General features: G+C 40.0%; 1 protein-coding gene across 1 annotated transcript in view; it reads right to left on the bottom strand.

The window, feature by feature from the left end:
* MOSMO (modulator of smoothened) overlaps positions 1 to 19060 on the bottom strand; it is a 55221-nt gene extending 36161 nt beyond the window's left edge. The window contains exon 1 of the mRNA XM_007466285.1: positions 18955 to 19060. Within this exon, the coding sequence (XP_007466347.1) occupies positions 18955 to 19060 (106 nt within the window). The remainder of the gene's footprint in view (positions 1 to 18954) is intronic.
* Between the last annotated feature and the right edge of the window lie 545 nt (positions 19061 to 19605).

The raw sequence follows: 19605 nt of genomic DNA, 5'->3' as shown, positions 1-19605 counted from the left end.
CCCGTGAGCCATGGCCGCTGAGCCTGCGCGTCCGGAGCCTGTGCTCCGCAACGGGAGAGACCACAACAGTGAGAGGCCCGCGTACAGCAAAAAAAAAAAAAGAAAAACTAGTGGTTACCAAAGGGGAGAGGGACAAATGAAGGGTATGGGATTAAGAAATATAAGCTGCTGTGTATAAAATAGATAAACAACAAAGATATATTATATAGCACAGGGAATTATAGCCATTATCTTATAATAAATTTTAATGGAATATAATCTGTAAAATACTGAATCAATATGCTGCACACCTGAGACTAATATAATCAACTATACTTCAATTTAAAAAAAAGTTGTTTTAGAAATAAGTTTAAGACACCCTTCTGATATTTACAAAGTATTAATTATTATGTGCTTCTGATGTTAGGATCCTCTCTTTTTTTTGGCCATGCTGTGCGGCATGTGGGATCTTAGTTCCCTGACCAGGGATCCGATCCGCACCCCCTGCATTGGAAGCATGGAGTCTTAACCACTGGAACTCCAGGGAAGTCCCGGAGCCTCTCTCTTTAAAGTCCAGGGACCAGCAGCTTATCCATGACATTGCTGAAATGATTATAATCAAACAAATATCATAACTTCTACTACTTAAAGCAACTGAGTAATCACAATAAAGGAAAATTACATTTGTATGTATGGGTATATATGTATATGCATGTATGTGTTTGGTGTAATGCTTATATTCTGAAACTGAGATAAGAAGGGAAAACTCCAGTAGTTTAATTGATAATAATTTTTATTGATGGTCGACTACATTCTTTGTATTTTCTGCATAAAAGATATACAGCTTTTAAAATGGATGGGCACAACCTAGGAAAAGAACTGAATTCAATAATTTAGAACTACAGAAATTTAATGACATAAAATATGATAGACTTTAAAAGCTGAAACTGCATCCAGATGTTCTTCCAGAAAGTTATGGTTAGCTAGCCATACTAAAACTCCTGGAGACTGTTCTTTGTTGTTTCAGTCAGACAAGAATCTCCAAACGAATACAGAAATTTTCATATTGAGACAAAGGAACTGAAGGCAAGGGCTTGAGGCAGGAAACAAATTAGAAATTCAATCTTCTTGTCACTGCACAAGTAGAGTAGATATTTGGCATCTGTCTTTCTCATTTCTCAAACAGAATCTCAAGTGTTTGGGTTCAGAAAAATCTGGTTTTGTCCTAAACTCTCCTTTAAAACCTTGACATTAGAATAAAGGGTGCTCAAAATAAATTTTGTTTCCCTATCACTCATAAATCTGGAGGAGGAAAAAGGGTAAATAATAATAGCTGTCACTATATTCTGGGCACTTATTTAGTGCCATTCATGGTATTATTAAGTGCTTTACATATGCTCATTTAATTCTCAAAACAATACAAAAGAAGGAACTGAATAACAGGCTAAATGAATAGGTACCAGCATGAAAAATGTCTGATTCGACACTGTGCTCAAAGTTTACTATTTAGTAATATTTTGGTAGAACAGTTTTTTTGTATGTTTGTCCAGAGAGTTAAAACCTTAGAAACATCAACAAAGAGGTCTCATAAACCCTGTTTCCACAGACAATGGCACATTCTCCACAAACAACTCTGCACAGGAAATACTAAATTAATTTTCTCCAGGTGTTTAGAAACTCAGTTAATCCAGTAAAAGACTATACCACTATTTTACTTTCTTAATTCTAATAAAAAGCAATTTTTAAAAATTAATGTGATTGCCAACCTTACTTCCTTTTAAAATTATATTGAAATTCTGGGCCTAGATCTTCTGGACAATTTCTCTGGTATATTATTTAAAATTACATTTTAAAGCCATGCACTTTAAAGACAGTAATTCATGAGTGATTAAAAAATAGAGTGAATTCCATTTTGATTCTGCTAATTCAAGAAGTTCTTTAAATTCTGTAATTTATTTAAAAAAGTAAGTTTGGAGATTTATGACACGAAGTACTTTAAGCAAGATCCAACTAAATTCTTGTACAGTTTAATTCTTCCTATCATTTTTACTCTGCAAAATCTCAAATAGCAGCTTGTGTACTCAAGTTATTTACATATTTTCTCCCTTAATCATTCGCTTTTCAAAGGACAGAGTTCATTTAACAACCAGTTATTATGTCTTTGTTTCGTTGCTATTTTTGTTTGCCTTCTTTAATGAATGAATCATTTCAAAGTCACAGTTTATAAAGTGATACTTGTTTCTACTCTCTCTCATGGAAAAAATGCAGGTCCAACAATTGCATTCTTTATCACTCTCCCCACTACATGTCTCACCACCAAATCCCCAAAAGATATGTTAAATTACAAATAGATATATGTCTTTAAGAAGGCAGGTCTCTCATTTACAACTTTCAGGCTCAGCAGGAAACTAATTACTGGTGAAGTAGGAGGAATGAGAATCAAGAGGAAGATCTGTCAGGCCACCTTAATTCGTAAAGAAAAGGGTGGGAAGTGTCACATACCCTTTAATTTAGGAAGGCAGATTTCAAAAAGGTAGGCAGGATTGCACGGAATGAAATTCTTGAAGTTAGGAAGCTCTTGAAAATGGGGTTCTGACTAATATTACAGATGATGCCAAGAAAAGGGAGGTACTATAGAAACCAGGGACTCACCTGAACAGCACGCTATAAAAATTAAAAAAGTAGTGCGGTATAAAGAACAGAGCATGGGCTTTTAAATCCAGTCTACCACCTAATTAAATGATGCCAAGCAAATCCTTCTCTAAATATGCTTCTTTTTCAGCAAAATGGGAATAACATTTCTTGTGAAGAGCTACTATAGGGGGTTTGCTAAGTTCAATATTTCTTTGCTGGTCTCTTTGCCCTTAGGCTATATACTATTAAGAAAGCACTATGTTCAAACGTTACTTAATTCTTTTTTCCTTGATAGTTACATTATCAATTTGACATATAGTCAGACTCACTGGTTTCAATTTGTATTCAATACTAGGATTTACTTTCTTGCTATCATTTTTAATTTATTTTTTTGAATATGTGACACACATATGTGGTTCAAGCAAAGCGTCCTCTTTGCCCTTCATTACAGTAGTGGTACTATTCTTTATATAGGGTAAAAATTTGACCATTTGTCCATGGGCTAGAATCTATATTCTAGTATGGTGACATTTATATCTATAACCTAAAACTACATAGCATTTATGATAATTTTAAAATAACTGCCTATGGCTACTGAAAAGATTATAGCAAAGAATCTTCAAAAGTTAGTCCCATTAATTTTAGTTGACACACAGTGCTATGTGCCAAGCACTGTTTTATATACATGAACGTTTTAACCTCTGAAGTATGTCGGCCAAGATCATGCTGCTAGCAAGTGGTACAGGTAGAATTTGAATCCAGGCTCCAGAGTCTGTGTTATTAGCCACTTAACTATGTCTCCTGCATCCTAACCAGTCACACAGATGTTCTTGCCATATGGGGACTACAGAATTTAAACCTTTTCTGGCTTACCTTAAAAAAAAAAAAGTGTGACTGGGCTTCCCTGGTGGCGCAGTGGTTGAGAGTCCGCCTGCCGATGCAGGGGACACGGGTTCGTGCCCCGGTCCGGGAAGATCCCAGATGCCGCGGAGTGGCTGGGCCCGTGAGCCATGGCCGCTGGACCTGCGCGTCCGGAGCCTGTGCTCCGCAACGGGAGAGGCCACAGCAGTGAGAGGCCCGCATACCGCAAAAAAAAAAAAAAAAAAAAAGAAGTGTGACTTAGGAAAATTACTGTATCACAACTTTTCCCATTATTAATAAAAATTTAAAAGATAAGAAAATATGGACTAAATCTCTTTTGATTTCTCTCATTCAATTAACATTTATTAAACACCTTTGGGAGATAAAGTGAATCAATTTGCTCTCCTTCCTTCTCCAAATCCCACTGAAATGACCCAAGCAATATATATGTAGAAAAATTCTATAACAGCATGGGAAAATGTCAACAACAAAGCAGAATCACTAAAGAATTTCTGGAATGTAGAAGAGAATAAGTTCACAGAAAAGGAGTAAGTGCCTATGTTGCTTATAATAATACAGTTAAAAGACAGTCCTCTTCCTCAGAGAAGTGGATGGATTTTCCTTTTTAGTTTTTTAACTCAGAAAAACCCCAGGCTCAGAAGATTGGAGCCCTCAACCACAGTAGAGGGCTTTGGGTGATATCTAAGGGGATACAATAAGTCAGTGGGAACTGCACCAGTGTCCTGACCATTTGGGATGGCTGATGACATTTGCAAGCCAGACTTTTTCACCTGGGTGTGAACTGCTTGAAGTCAAGTTGGGGATTTGCCACATCAAGGTCCTAAAGAGGGAGGGCAGAGGGCAGTAGGAGGTGATATATGAGGGATAAAGTATTTTTGTTAACTCTAGGCTAACAAAGAGAACAAAAGCACCGGCCAACAATTTATAGAGGTAAAAATTAAAAAAAAAAAAAAAAAGAAAAGAAATAGCACAGTAGGGAAAACCCATAATGCACCCAACCCCCCTGATAACTCTGAAGACATTCACAATAACACTAATTAAAATCTTAAATGGGGAGGGATAAATTGGGAGATTGGGATTGACATATATACACTACTATATATAAAATAGATAACTAATAAGGACCTACTGTATAGCACAGGGAACTCTACTCAATACTCTGTAATGACCTATATGGGAAAAGAATCTAAACAAAGAGTGGATATATGTACATGTATAACTGATTCACTTTGCTGTACAGCAGAAACTAACACAACACTGTAAATCAACTATACTCCAATAAAAATTTTAAAGTAAAATAAAACTTGAAAGTCAAAACAATAAAATAAAATGAAATCTTAAATACAGGGTGGTCCACTTAAAGCAGACATCTTACCGGCTACTGGTGTGATTGTAAATGGTTGATAGATGATAGCTACCTACTGGATGGTTAGTAGGCAGATACTAGAAAAGTCCTCTAAAGCTCTGGGGGTTAGTCCTATATCAGCGACACTTCAACATACATGAGTTTGTCTTCTGATCCTAACACATTAAATGTTACTGAGAGTGGGAGTCCTAAAGGTGATCTAACATGACTGTCTACATCTGTTTTAAATGAGATTCATTGCTATGGTTTTTTAAGTGATTCAATTAATGATTTTAAAACTTTTAAAATGGGGCTAACTTTTAAACTCTCAAAGTAATTATTTATCTACAGGATAAGAAAATATAAAGAGTTTCTCATTTTATGCTCATAATAAGCAAATGAATAGGACTGTAACAAATTATCTTACAGGCTACCTGTGATTATCAATCACCCTTTACTTTTAGAACTCTTTATACTTGGTTACTGACTTCAACTAATGAGGTCAGGGTCATGACTTATATACTTAGCTGGTTAGGGAGAAATCTACTTTAGGACGGCAGACTACATCCATAACCCACTTAGCAAATGTTAGCTAGAGTAAGAAGGTTGACAGAATATTAATGGTTTAGTATAATATGTCATCATTACTGGAAAATCCCCAAATACATGTTATCTTTGACATGCAGAACAGAACTTGTATAAAAACAGTTAAATAGGCTTCCTGGTACTTTTTTCTTTTAGTGCACTAAGGTGGAAGGAAGAAGGCAGCAATCCAGGTTAAGCATCAGGGGCATCGTACAGCATGTTTGGTAAAAATGATAGGGTCAACCAGGTCTAACACAGTGATACACCCTAGTTTTAATAAAATCAGGACTTCCGTGGTGGCACAGTGGTTAATGCAGGGGAGACGGGTTCGAGCCCTGGTCCGGGAAGATCCCACGTGCCGCCGAGCAACTAAGCTCATGTGCCACAACTACTGAGCCTGTGCACTAGAGCCCACGGGCCACAACTACTGAGCCCATGTGCCACAACTACTGAAGCCTGCACACCCAGAGCCCGCACTCCACAACAAGAGAAGCCACCACGATGAGAAGCCTGAGCACCGCAACGAAGAGTAGCCCCCACCCGCCACAACTAGAGAAAGCCCGTGTGCAGCAACGAAGACCCAATGTAGCCAAAAATAAATAAATAAATATTTAAAAAAAAATCAGATTGCTTTTGGTGACTATATGATGGGCAAATAGCCAACTGCAACATTATATTTTATGTATCACAATGTGATAACAGATTAATCCATTTAGTTGCTTAACAACAGCTATCTATCATAGGTGACTGTACTGTGGTAGGTGTTTCAGGTATATTAACTTTGATTCGTACAGCCACTTTGCAAGATAAGAGGTATTATCCCCATTTATAGATGAGGAAACTAAAGCTCAGAGGCCAAACAAGTCCAAAGCCACATAGTTGGGAAATGGCAGAGCCAGAATTTGAACTGAATTCTGGCTTCACCCCTATACTCCTTTCACTATAAATTTCTTAATAAAATAATTTTCTAAGAATTCAATGTATCATATATACCCACTTTTATTTTAAAACAAGAGATGGGATTCATGAGGGTGAAGGAAGAACACAGAACTATTTTCTGGTTGGGGAAAATAAAGAATAAACGTTTAGGTAAAATTTCAAGCACAAACAAAACATCAACAGCAAAGCCTAGGGCTTCCCTGGTGGCGCAGTGGTTGAGAGTCTGCCTGCCGATGCAGGGGACGCAGGTTCGTGCCCCGGGCTGGGAAGATCCCACATGCCGCAGAGCGGCTGGGCCCGTGAGCCATGGCTGCTGAGCCTGCGCATCTGGAGCCTGTGCTTTGCAGCGGGAGAGGCCACAGCAGTGAGAGGCCCGTATACCGCAAAAAAAAAAAAAATGACCCAAAAAAAAAAAAAAAAAAAACAGCAAAGCCTAAACTAGAAGCCAAGTTTCAACAGAGGTACTCCTTAAGTTAAAAATACTTAATTTGTACCATTTTGTACCCCAATTGGCATATAAAATACTGTTTTCCTCCTCCTTCCATCCATTCACAGGGCCCCTCAACAAACAGTAACCATACTAGCCAGGACTCACGGCCCCTTCCATGGGGGTTGAATGAGGAGCATTGGATCTAGCCTATTCTGTATTACTTTGCTTCCCCATGGAGAGATCATTTATCCATTACAAGTTCCTTATCTTCCCCATGTCCACTCACCACCATCATGCACCATACATATCACATGCACATGCATGCACTCACACCAATCTTCCTCATCTCCACTGAGTTAATTATATCTCAGGTTATTCCACTTCAGGAAATCTCTTAAACATACATTTTCTGCAAGTCCTTTTTCTTCCTTTGACAGGGCAATTTGTAAGTAAAAAAATGACCCAAAATATTGTTGACAAATGTAAGAAGAATCTCAGTGAAGCACCTATATCACACAGAAGAAATGTCATAAGTTTTAAAGTCAAATTGACAAATTAAAGGATCAGAGAAATAAGCCACCATTTCTTATTCCTTTTTAACTTTTTAAAAGCTATTTGTTAGTAATACAACTGTATTGCTTTCTACTATTTTTTTTTTGATGCAGAAGTAAATGTTTCAGTTATAACATGGCCTTACACTTGCTTAGGAATCTAATTTCTGTATTGACCCAGAGAATCAACTAATCAACCTACAAATTAACTTTCATCTTATAATATCTTTTCAAAGTTGGGAATAACTATATGGTTGCTGGACCTTACTTTCCAAAATAAAAACCAACTGATAATCTGTCAAAAAAATTAAGAATGAATTTTGTGGACATGCAGTTATTGAACAAAAATTTGGCATATGTAACAATGTAAGTATCGTGTTTGTGAAAATGAGATAAGACAATTAGGAATGCCAAATAGTCCTCTTTCCTGACTAGCTCCTTTCTGCTTTGATATTCAAATTCTATTCTCACTTCAAACATAATGTCTAAACCAAAATCATCACTTTTGCCCTTAAAGCAGCTCACTCTCCAAAGTTCCCAGTTCTATTCCCTACTCCTGGTTCAAAATCTTAGTGTCAACCATAACACTTCCTCTTTCCTGCCATGTGCAAGCTTGGTGTGAGTGCTACCTAAGGTACGGAGACCAATAAATTTTATGCCCTGTTCTTAAGGAACTTTAAAAATCTACATTAGAGGGACTTCCCTGGTGGCGCAGTGGTTAGGAATCTGCCTGCCAATGCAGGGAACACAGGTTTGAGCCCTGGTCAAGGAAGACCCCACATACCACGGAGCAACTAACCCCATGCGCCACAACTACTGAAGCCCGCACCTAAAGCCCGTACTCCACAACAAGAGAAGCCACCACAATAAGAAGCCCCCACTTGCTGCAACTAGAGAAAGCCTGTGCGCAGCAACAAAGACCCAACGTGGCCGAAAATAAATAAATTTATTTTTAAAAAAATCTACACTAGAAAACAGGGCAAGTAACACACATATAACCATGATATGGATATGCTACCATGAAAAACATGCAAGAGGGAAAAATCACTTTAGGTAGGGGATCAAAAAAGGTTTTTATGAAGACAGCAGTTGACACACGCTTGGAAGATGGGTAGGACGCTGATACAATAGGAACTATGAAGAGTGAGAGGGCATTTCAGACTGAGAATAAACAACATAAGCAAAGATTTAGAGATGAGACTATAGATTGTATTTAGGAAACATAAAGTAATACAGAGGGGCTGGAATGTAGAACCACATAGGGAAAATGTAGGATCTAAGGTTGGAAAGGTAAGCAAGAGCCATATTGTGAAGATCCTTGAGCGAGTGCCTTCTGTGCTATGGCAGATGAAGAGTCACTGAAGGTTTCTGTTTCAAGCATATGCAGTGGTTAAGAGCCAGGACTCTGGAGCTAGAGTTCCTGGATTCAAATCTCAGCTCTTCCACTTACCAGCTATGCGACCTTGGGCAAGTTACTTAATTTCTCTATATCTCTGTGGGGCTAACAGCACTTAGGGATGCTGTGAGGATTAAATTAGTTCATACATGTAAGGTACCTAGAAAAGTATCTGTCATAAAGTAAATGCTATATAAGTATTTGCAATTATTACTATTCTTATCCTTTAGAAAGACAAATTTAGCAGCAATGTATAGAAATGAACTGAAATGGAAATTTCCCTGTCTTCTATATACGTTTACTCACGCCATTCCACTTTCAAGCACTGCCCAAGTCTTCCAATTATTTAAATACCATCACTGGTACTTCCCTGACGGTCCAGTGGTTAAGACTCTGTACTCCCAATGCAGCGGGCATGTGTTCGATCACTGCTCGGGGCACTAAGATCCCACATGCCGCACGACGTGGCCAAAAAAAAAGAAAGAATTGAGTTTCATAAATACTCATCATTAAATGTATAATCTATTAAGCTCAAATTCTACCTCCTCCTCAACCACCTGGGCAGAAAGTAGTTTCATCACCTAAGACACTTACTTCATATGTATATAACTTTATCTTCCCAAACACAGTACAGGTTCCTCAAGGATAAAATACTTTTTCATTTGCTTAAATGCAATCCCTCAGAATATTTAGTACAGTTCCTTACAGACCACACATACCTTAATAAACATCTGTTGTGAGACTGTCCGGAATAAAGTACAGTGGTATACGAAATATCTACGGGAAGATTTACAGAATACTTATAGTAAATTAAAGATTTATTTTATTAAAATGGATGTCACTTTATAAATGAAATGGTCATATAAATGAAATGGCTTTGGAAATCTCTGCCTTAATTTGCACATGTCCTACCTATTTTTGAAAAAAATTTCTATTATTATAGCTGAAAGTAGACCCAATAATGTTCCATGTGAATAACTTACTGTGAATAGACCACAAGTGGGGAGACCTAGTGAAATTCTCCTCTCCCATTTTCTTACTTGACCCAACCAACTGCATTTTCTTTACTCTTTTTAAATCTCTAACGATAGCAGTATATGGTCTCTGGTTGAACAGATCTATATTAAAAGTCAGCAGCTGCCTTTTTGCTCAATATACACAACAGCAAGTGTCAAAATACCAAATGTGACCTTTTATTTATAGCAAAGCTAGTATAAAGAGACATAAAAAGTGCAGTCTTTTCCTCCCAATTAAAAAAAAAAATTCAGCAATTCAAAGAAATGTTTGCTTCAAAACTGAAGTCATATACTGAAACTTCATGTAAGCAAATTATACTTGCTGGTTTATATATACTCATAAATACATGTAAGTATCATTGATAGCAACACCCAAATCTTTATTTTGTCAACTCTAAGGCAATAAATCCCAAAGGACTACTGCGTTCTACTTGCCCATGTCATATTCAGTAAGGATATGTAATTTAGCTGTAATTTACAGCTAATGAGAGAATACACAGTAAAGTTTACAGAGGTATATTATTGAAAAGTGATTTTGATCCAGAGATTTACTTTTAGGTACCTTGATTTTTAAGGATCCTTAGGTTCCCTCATGCTCTTATCTAACCTCTCTAGTATTTCAACAATAGCTTTGCTAAATATTACTTGTTCATCAGTCTATAGTCAATAAAGAATAAAATAATGGTGCCACTACCCCCAATCTGTTGTTACCAGTGGACCAGGTTTTATAAGTATCAAACTTTTCAGCAGCTAGCTGCTAGTTGGGCAAAGAATTCTAAAAAGTACTTGGAAAAAATGTGTAATTTCAGAGCTTGAAAATAAAACATTCTGACAACCAAAAAGATATGAATGTCATGTTTACATAAATCATCATAAACAAAGTTGTAAATATGAAATTTATACCTATACATTGTCATTGCTGTCACTGTACAACCTAATTTCTTGGGTTACTTACAAGATATAAAACAAGGTCACTATGTAAACAATTATCCATTCAGGTTGCATGATTAAGCTTTTATTTATAATTCAATAATAACAATTTCATAAACAGTAATACTTTACTACACATCTAAATTTCCCCTATAAGATGATGTAATATGGTCCACTGCTTAACTATGCATTGAAATGGGGTATGAAAAAATTCAAAGACTCACAGTTGCATTGAGGAAGCTAATGACAACTAGAAGAAATTTTATGCCATAAACAAAAACTAAATTTTCAGTTGTACTGTTTGCTATTATACAGTTGTACTATTTGCTATTCAGTTGTACTATTCTATTAAGAAACAACTATCTCATATATTTCAAACTTATTTTCAGCCTTTGAGGTGAGACTAAGTGACTCTCTATACTCCAACTGTAAAGCTTTACAGACCACTATATTCCTTTAAAAATAACTTCCGGGACTTCCCTGGTGGTCCAGCGGTTAAGAATCCACCTGTCAATGCAGGGGACACGGGTTCGATCCCTAGTCCGGGAAGATCCCACATGCCACGGGGCAACTAAGCCCATGTGCCACAACTACTGAGCCCATGCGCCTAGAGCCTGTACTCTGCAACAAGAGAAGCCACCGCAATGAGAAGCCCGTGCACTGCAACGAAGAGCAGCCTGCCACTCACCACAACTAGAGAAAGCCTGCACGCAGCAACGAAGACCCAGCACAGCCAAAAAAAAAAAAAAAAAACTTATGAAATAAATGATTTTCACAGTGTGCTGCAGATATTACTCTAATCTACAGAAAGTTGGGGTCTGAACCTGCATAACAACTGGAAGTACTGCAAGAGGTATTAAGTACATCTGAATGATATAATTGTTATTAATAAAAAACCCTCAATGACAACCTGTCTAAGATCAATTACATGGCTAGCAAATAGTGGGACTGGGATTTGACTACATGTTGATTTAGCCCCAAAACCTGTGAGCCCTTTCCACTATGCCAGGCTGCCTTTCACTTAGAAAACCTCTTTAGTCTGTTCCAGAAACATATAAACCCAATGCATTCCTTGGTTTTGGTACTTACGTGCATCCCATTAAGCTTATACCACCACTACAGCTGACCTCAAAGTCTGTCTTCCCAGAGACCTCCCCTCCCCAAGTAGGACTTCAGAAATATTCAATACAGACACATTGTGTTGCCTTAAATCTTTTTTAGAACAAGGCAAGATATAAGTAAATAAATAATACAAAAGGGAAATATTTTTAAATTCAGATGTTTTGATCTTTCATATAATAATACTAACATTTGAGCATTTGCTATGTATTAGACCATATGCTAATTCTTCATATGCCATATTTTATTTTCTCACAAGCATCCTTTGAGATAAATATATCATCCCCATTTTACAGCTGAGAAATCAAATTCCATGGCCCAAATCATAAATCTCATAAAAAGGGAATCCAAGAATCAAATCTAGATATGTCTGACTTAAATCCCATAGGACCATTTTACTACACTGCAACTCCAATACAGACTCAATATTTATGAGGAAAGGGGTTAAACAACAACACTATTTTAGGACACACTAAGCTGAACAGTGGAGGACTGATGTATATGACTCTTACTAAGCTTTGAAAGGGGCTCAGGCAGTCGAGTGAGGAAAAATTCAACAAGTCTGGTTGCGTCTAATAAATGCAACGGCAGTCATCACTCTGTAATATCTTTTTCGGAATTTCCTTCCTCTTAGATTTTTCCATTCTCTCATGGCTTCTGTCCATGTTCTTGGTCCCAAATTCCCCTTCTCCAAAACTTTTAGGCCAACTAGCTTACACCCTTCATCCTGAAGTGACTACATCTCTGTTGATAATGGTAAAAACAGAGGCTTTCTGGAACTAAGGTTGTAAAGGGAATAAATGCTTTGTTCAGGAAATACAATCTCATATTGGAAAATCTGGCCTATGCTGTGAAATTCACAGTATTATAAGTGATTTCAAGTTTCAAGTATGACCTGTGAACACTGTAAAAAGATTGGCCTTTGATTTTGGGGGTTCTTTTTGACTGTATTGGGTCTTAGTTGTGGCACGTGGGACCTTTCTTGAGGCATGCAGGATCTTTCATTGTGGTGCGTGGTCTGTTCGTTGCAGTGCAAGGGCTTCTCTCTAGTTGTGGCGTGCGGGTTTTCTCTCTCTTGCTGTGAGGTCTTTGAATTTTTATTCAAAGTTCTTATTTGATATGTTGAAATAAATAATACTGATAATGTTACTTTTTAAAAAACCAAGGAGGACTTCCCTGGTGGCGCAGTGGTTAAGAATCCGCCTGCCAATGCAGGGGACATGGGCCTGAGCCCTCGTCAGGGAAGATCCCACATGCCGCAGAGCAACTAAGCCCGTGCGCCACAACCACTGAGCCTGTGAGCCACAACTACTGAGCCCGTGTGCCACAACTACTGAAGCCCATGCTCCTAGAGCCTGTGCTCTGCAACAAGAGAAGCCACTGCAATGAGAAGCCTGCACACCGCAATGAAGAGTAGCCCCGCACAGCAACAAAGACCCAACGCAGCCAAAAAAAAAAAAAATCTTCCATTAAAAAAAAAAAAGGAAAAAAGTTTATACCACTTTACCATTATGAAGAAATGTTATTCTTGGAAGGCAAAGAAATTTACTGGCGCAAATTTCCATCAACTGATGAATGGATAAACGGGGATACACCACACTAGTTGGCAATAAGAAATGAACTGCTGATACTTGCTATAATATGGATAAACCTTGACAATGTTATGCTAAGTGAAAGAAACCAATCACAAAACACCACATATTATATGACTCCATTTATATGAAATGTCTAGAATAGGCAAGTCTACCAAGACAGAAAGTAGACTAAGAACCAGGAAGGTGGAGGGTGATAGCTAAGGCATCTGGGGTTTCTTTTTGGAGTACTGAGAATATTCTAAAATTGACTGTGGTGATGGTGGCACAACTTTATGAATATACTAAAAGCCACTGCACTGTACCCTTTAAATAGGTGAATTTTATGGTTATGTGAATTATATCTCAATAAAGCTGTTTTTAAAAAAGAAATTTACTGGAAAAAGACTCAAAAGGCCATTGAAAAAGTTTTGTTAATGCTTTTTAAATTAAAGAAAAGCACAATCTCAAGATTTTTGCCCTCTTAGGTAACCCAATTATGTCCTTCTCTGTAAGTCATGTCCAAGATGATTAACAAGACAGTTATAGATAGGTTGGTTTGTTTAACAACTGATGTTACAGAGCTCCTTCACACCAAACCAACTTTGTGATTACTGAAGTTGCCACAGTTCCGGAGAAAGGGTTTATTATTTAACAATTTTCTAGTATTTAATAAATGGGTCTGCTTGGGAAGCTTGTAATTTTAATGTTTTAAACCAAAGACTCCCAACTTGTAGGCTAGGATCTACCTAAAGATCTTGAACTCTTATGTGATAGATGTCAAGCCCACAGTCCCCTATCTGAGGTTTACCAGCATTTCCTGTGGAGAGAGTAGTGAGTAACAGAATGGGAAATGAAACCCTCCCCACAAAGTCTTTTATTTCCCCAAGCATCTGCCAGTCTTTGTACTTGAGGAAAAAGAAAATTCTTCCTTGCAAAATGCCAGCCATATCCTGGGTTTCAACCAGGTAATGCTTTTTTCCCATTTCTGATGTTTCTATCCATGAGGGGCAGGGTAGAGGTGTGGCTGTTAGAATATCTTAGTTTATCTGTGTCCCCTCACTCAATCCTTCTCAGATCAGGAGGAATGACTTAATCTGACTGACAGTTCAGGAGAAAAAACTGGGCATAAGTGGTCCAACTTTTTGCCCTTGGGAGCAAGTTGCCTAAAGGGAGCATTCATCTCTTCTGTTCTTTCATGCTGGAAGTCTTATAGGGCTGGTCCCAAGTCCTGCCTGGGATTGGACAGTTAAGTCTGTTCAATTTTGAGGCCCAGTAAGAGGAAGCGACTTGTCCAAGGATATAAGCCACATTCTCCAATATCCTCTTTTTCAATAATAAATAATATTTTGGCTCCTAATTATCTTATTCTTTTTTCTTCTCAATTAGTTCAGAATATAAGTAGGGAAGAGGGTGTTATTGAGACTCCTTAAACAACCTAACATCCAATCTAAACAATTTTAAAAAGAAAAAGAATGAAAGTAAAAAAATAAATAAATAAGGTGGCAGTCATTATATCTTTAAAAGTTTGTGCATAATCCGCAAGCTGTTAGAACAAACTCAGGAAATGCTATCACACACAGATGAAAATTAAAGGAACATGCTTTCTCTGTATTGGGGCCAATACTATAAAAAGTGCTGCTATGAAGCCCGGTCCATAATCTTATGGTAATATAGTTTATTGGTTGCGATTTTAGGAAGTTCTTCTACTCAGCTTTTTGTTTGGGGATATTTCATTTCCTTTTGTGGTAGTTCAAGTAGAAGCTGAGGAGACACTAGAATATGGAGATGAGAGACTGAAAGAGGAGAAACAGTGATGGAGAAGTCCAAAGCCAAGAGGGAAGACAAATTTATTTGACTTACACTAAGCCTGGCTATATTATTCTTGATGTTTCTTCATTTCCAAGAACATCTAATAAAGAAACTGTGTCAGTTCTCACAGTAATAAGTTCTGAGCTTTAGTTTCAAAATTGGGATTCTGACACCTGTTATAAACAAGAACAGCAATATAACAATATCTAACTTTTACTGAGCACTTCCTATGTGTCAGGCACTGTTCTAAATGTTTTACATGGATTAACTCAATCATCACAACAACCCATTGAGATGGATACTATTATTACCCTTATTTTACAGAAGGGGAACTATAAGGAGAGAGGCTAGGTAACTTTTCCAAAGTAACAGAGTTAGTAAGTGATAAAGTCTGGATCTGAATCCTAAACTTTCCCTTATTAGTTTACTGCAGTGGTTTTCAAACTACATTCTACAGAACCTTTCAGGCTCCAGGAATTCTATTTTCAAAATATACTTTGTTCATTTAAAAAACTGCAGTAAAAACATCACAATCAAGACTTTTGTACAATGTATAACACACCAAAGGGAATCAACACATTAACTTTTTGCTACCAGGTGAAGTCACTTTTATGCAGATCTTAGCATAAAGCTAGTCCTGTCACCTCTGAGATCATAACTGAACTTCCTGTAAATGTTTCATTGATTTGGAAAGTATAACTCTGCACTGATTTTTTTTTTTTAAACTCAAGACTGGATCTGTCCAGGTAAAAGTGTACAGTGAGCATACAAGCTCAAACACTAGGCAAAGTTCAGGTGCATCTTATCACAATGCAAAAGCACAAGAGTGAACAAAGGAACATACCATACCATCTCATTCATTTTACATTTTGGGGGGCTTATTGTCTGACATATTTAGCCGTAAGAAATACGGGTTAGGGAATTCCCTGCCAGTACAGTGGTTAGGCCAAGGAAAAAAAAAAAAAACGGTTAGATACGATTTTGAAAAATTTCCCCCTGTTCTTACTATCTCCTCCTATTCCTCTTTCTAGCCACAGAATATTTAACTGAAGGGTATCTTGAGATGGCAAAAGGGAAACTGTTAGAAAAAAAAAATCACCGCCTCCACGCCACTTCATCCACACATCACCACTGTCACACTCTGGACTTTGTGCCCACAATGCCCCGCCCTTCCATTCTGCTGTATCAGTCACTCCCAGTCAAGTCTTCAGCTCCATTGGGCCCAGGTCAACTATTCCACTGACCATGTACCAACTGCTATTCAATGACCAATATACCGGCTTTCTCCTTTTTCCCTTTCACTCTTTATCCAGCTAAGATTTCATGAGCCATCATTACAATATTTTTGACTAACACCCTAAACGCCTTTGCTCCTCTGTCATTCTGTTGCATGTATCTGGCAAATCCCAACCCTGAATGAAGCCTTCTATTGGCTTTCACCACACACTGGTGACAAAGTAGCACTACCAGAGACAGTCAACAGAGCAGATCCATTATCACACTGTATGTTCGTGACCACTGACTTCAATGAAGTGTCCACACTGCTGGATAATCCTACTGTCTCTGGTTGGCATGCTTTCTCTCCACAACTATTTATTTATTTCAAACATCTACTTCTTTCAAACCTTGGACTTCTGTCCCTCCCATCTCCAAGGCAACTCACAGCGGATGACTTTGCCTAATTTGAAGGAGTTGTATTCATCCTATTCTTGCTTGCTTTCAAATATAATAGAGCATAACATCTCAGGAATGTTATGCTATTACTTATCTCTCTCTTCCCTCTCTCAATTCTATCTTTCCCATGGACATTTAGTCTATTTTATACACTGGGATTCCACTTGAAACTTCTTTACAAAAAAAGCTGCTAGAACAGTGAACCTCTTTGCCCCTAAGTATGTTAAGTCTCAAAGAAAGTCTCATAAAAGGAGTCACTGCACACATAATCAGGATAAAAACAACAACAGGTCATGAACTGGACATCACACATATAACTACAAACAAGTAACTAACACTGACATCACCAGCATTTTCAGAAACAAAGCCCATAGTTTCACCAAATTCTAAATCATTGATATTTTCTTTATATGCTTTACAGTTTTAAAAATTGAGATACAATTAACATATAACATTGTGTATGTTTAAGGTGCACAAAGTGTTTGATACATTTATATATTGCAATATTACCACTGTAATATTACAATATTACAGTGGTAATTGTAATTACAATTACCACTGTAATTATTGCCACTGTAGCATTAGCTAACACCTCTATAGGGTCACATAACAATCATATATGCTTTACAATTAAGAGCTCTGCTAAGACTATATAGGCAAGAAAAGGAGCAGAAATTTTTAGAGTGTTATTTTAATAACCAGTAAATATGACGGCATGATTTTGTGTTACTAGGTCTAGATGGGGGAGAGAACGGAGGAGGAAGCAACAAATGTCCCAGCCACAGCTTTTTTTAAGGGCTAAAAATATTGCAGGATAAATACAGAACCATAAGTAATACTTAAGAAGTAAGTTTGACAGCATAGTGATACATTCTTACAACAAATTATTCACGGAGGGAGTCTGACATTCCCACCCCCCATTATTCCCTTCATCTGCACTGAACAAGCAGTTAGAAAACAAGCTCATTCCTTTATTCCCATCAGCTCTCCTGGCAGCTGTTACATTAATTAAAGGTTTGGTCTCACAGGTCTGGGTGAGTGTGAGTGAGTGAGTGAGTATGTGTGTGGGAGGGTGGAGGGTGGCCCGAGCTGAGAAAAATCGTGCAAGGGCATTCACCTAGGATACCCTTCAGAAAGATGCCTGCCTCTTTCCTGAGGGCACCACCTTGTCTCTGCTGCCCACAGCTCCGTGGTGTTACAGCAGGCACTGCTACTGGGCTGCCTGCAACTCTAATATGTTATTTAATTTTGAAACTACTATTAGGATCGCTAAAGCGTTTTGTGATGCTCCAAAAAATGAAGTTTATTATTAAGGTTATTACAGCTCCGGGGCCTAAAATAAAGCAAAATTATAACCACACAGACGTCAAAGGCAAACTCGGAAGCCACATGCATCTCAAACACTGCCAAGTGGGCAGGGGCTGGGCGGGGGCGCGGGCAGGGGGCTCTCATCCGGCGCCCTCCACCGGCACCACTGCTCCCGGCACCATGAACCCGGCCCCGCCCGGACCTCTCCCCCGGACGCCGCTTCCTGGGGAGGGGTGGGGGGACGTCAGTGGTCGGACCCGACTCCTCTTGGTCTCTCATCGACCATCAGCTCTCGGGTGACTCTCACACTCCATAGGCTGCCTCGCTCCTGGCCCCAGCCTCCCCGGCGGGTGCCTAATTCCTTCACAGTGCGCCTCAGTTTCCTCCCGTCTCCCACCTTGACTTTTGTTTGTTTAAGTCCAGGACTAAGCTCGTTCCTCCACGGTCCCTCAGGTCGCCGGCTGTCTCCCCTCACTCTCCCTCCCCGGTCCAGGACCGCCAGCCCTGCCCAGGTCTCCTCGCCCCACCACCACTTCGCACTCAGCCTGGGGCGCAGCTCCCCTCCGCCCGGGGATCCCGCTAGCGACCCGCGCGTCCCCTTCGCCATCCCCTCTGCCCCTCGGCCACCCGGCCCGGCAGCCCGGATCGCCTCTCCACCCCCTTCTCCTCAGGCCGGCCTCCGCCTCGCACCCTCCAGCCCGGTCTTCTCCTCAGCCGGGTCTCCCTTCCCCTCCCTTCGCCCTCAGCCAGTCCTCCATCCGGCCCCGCGCGCCCGCCGCTCACCGGCGGACTCCCCGGTGTTGATCCAGTCCGGGTTGGCGATGCTGGCGATGGCGAAGATATCGGCGGCCAGAAAGAGACATCCTGAGATGATGGTCAGTTTATCCATCTCCCCGCGGCCCCCCGCCGCTCACCGGCGGACTCCCCGGTGTTGATCCAGTCCGGGTTGGCGATGCTGGCGATGGCGAAGATATCGGCGGCCAGAAAGAGACATCCTGAGATGATGGTCAGTTTATCCATCTCCCCGCCCCGCTCCCCCCCCCCCCCGAGCCCCGGGCAGGCCGCGGCCTCACGCCTCCCGCCCCATGGGCCGCCGCCGGGGCCAAGAGACCCCGCGCCGCCGCCTCGCGCCCCCTCGGCCCCCGCGCGCCGCTCGCGCCCTCCGCGCGCCCGGGACCAGCAGCCGCGGCGCGGCCCGCACAGCCGGAACCGCCGCCCGCCCCGGAACTGCTCGGCCCGCCCGCTCCTCACCCGGAAGCGAAGCCGCGGCGCTGGCGAGGCCGGCTCCAGCTCCGGGCCGCCGACGACCCTGTTCCGAACTCTCGGTTCTGCCCTGGCACGCGGCCCCGACCCTCCGGCCCGCCCGCCTGGGGCTGCGCTCCGCCCGACTTCTCCTCGGCCGCCCGCCTCGCTGTCCTGGACAGGGCAGGAGCC

This window comes from Lipotes vexillifer, unplaced genomic scaffold (assembly GCF_000442215.2).
Source record: "Lipotes vexillifer unplaced genomic scaffold, Lipotes_vexillifer_v1.1 scaffold783, whole genome shotgun sequence".
Classification (NCBI taxonomy): Eukaryota; Metazoa; Chordata; class Mammalia; order Artiodactyla; family Lipotidae; genus Lipotes; species Lipotes vexillifer.
This window is presented reverse-complemented; position numbering and strand designations above follow the sequence as displayed.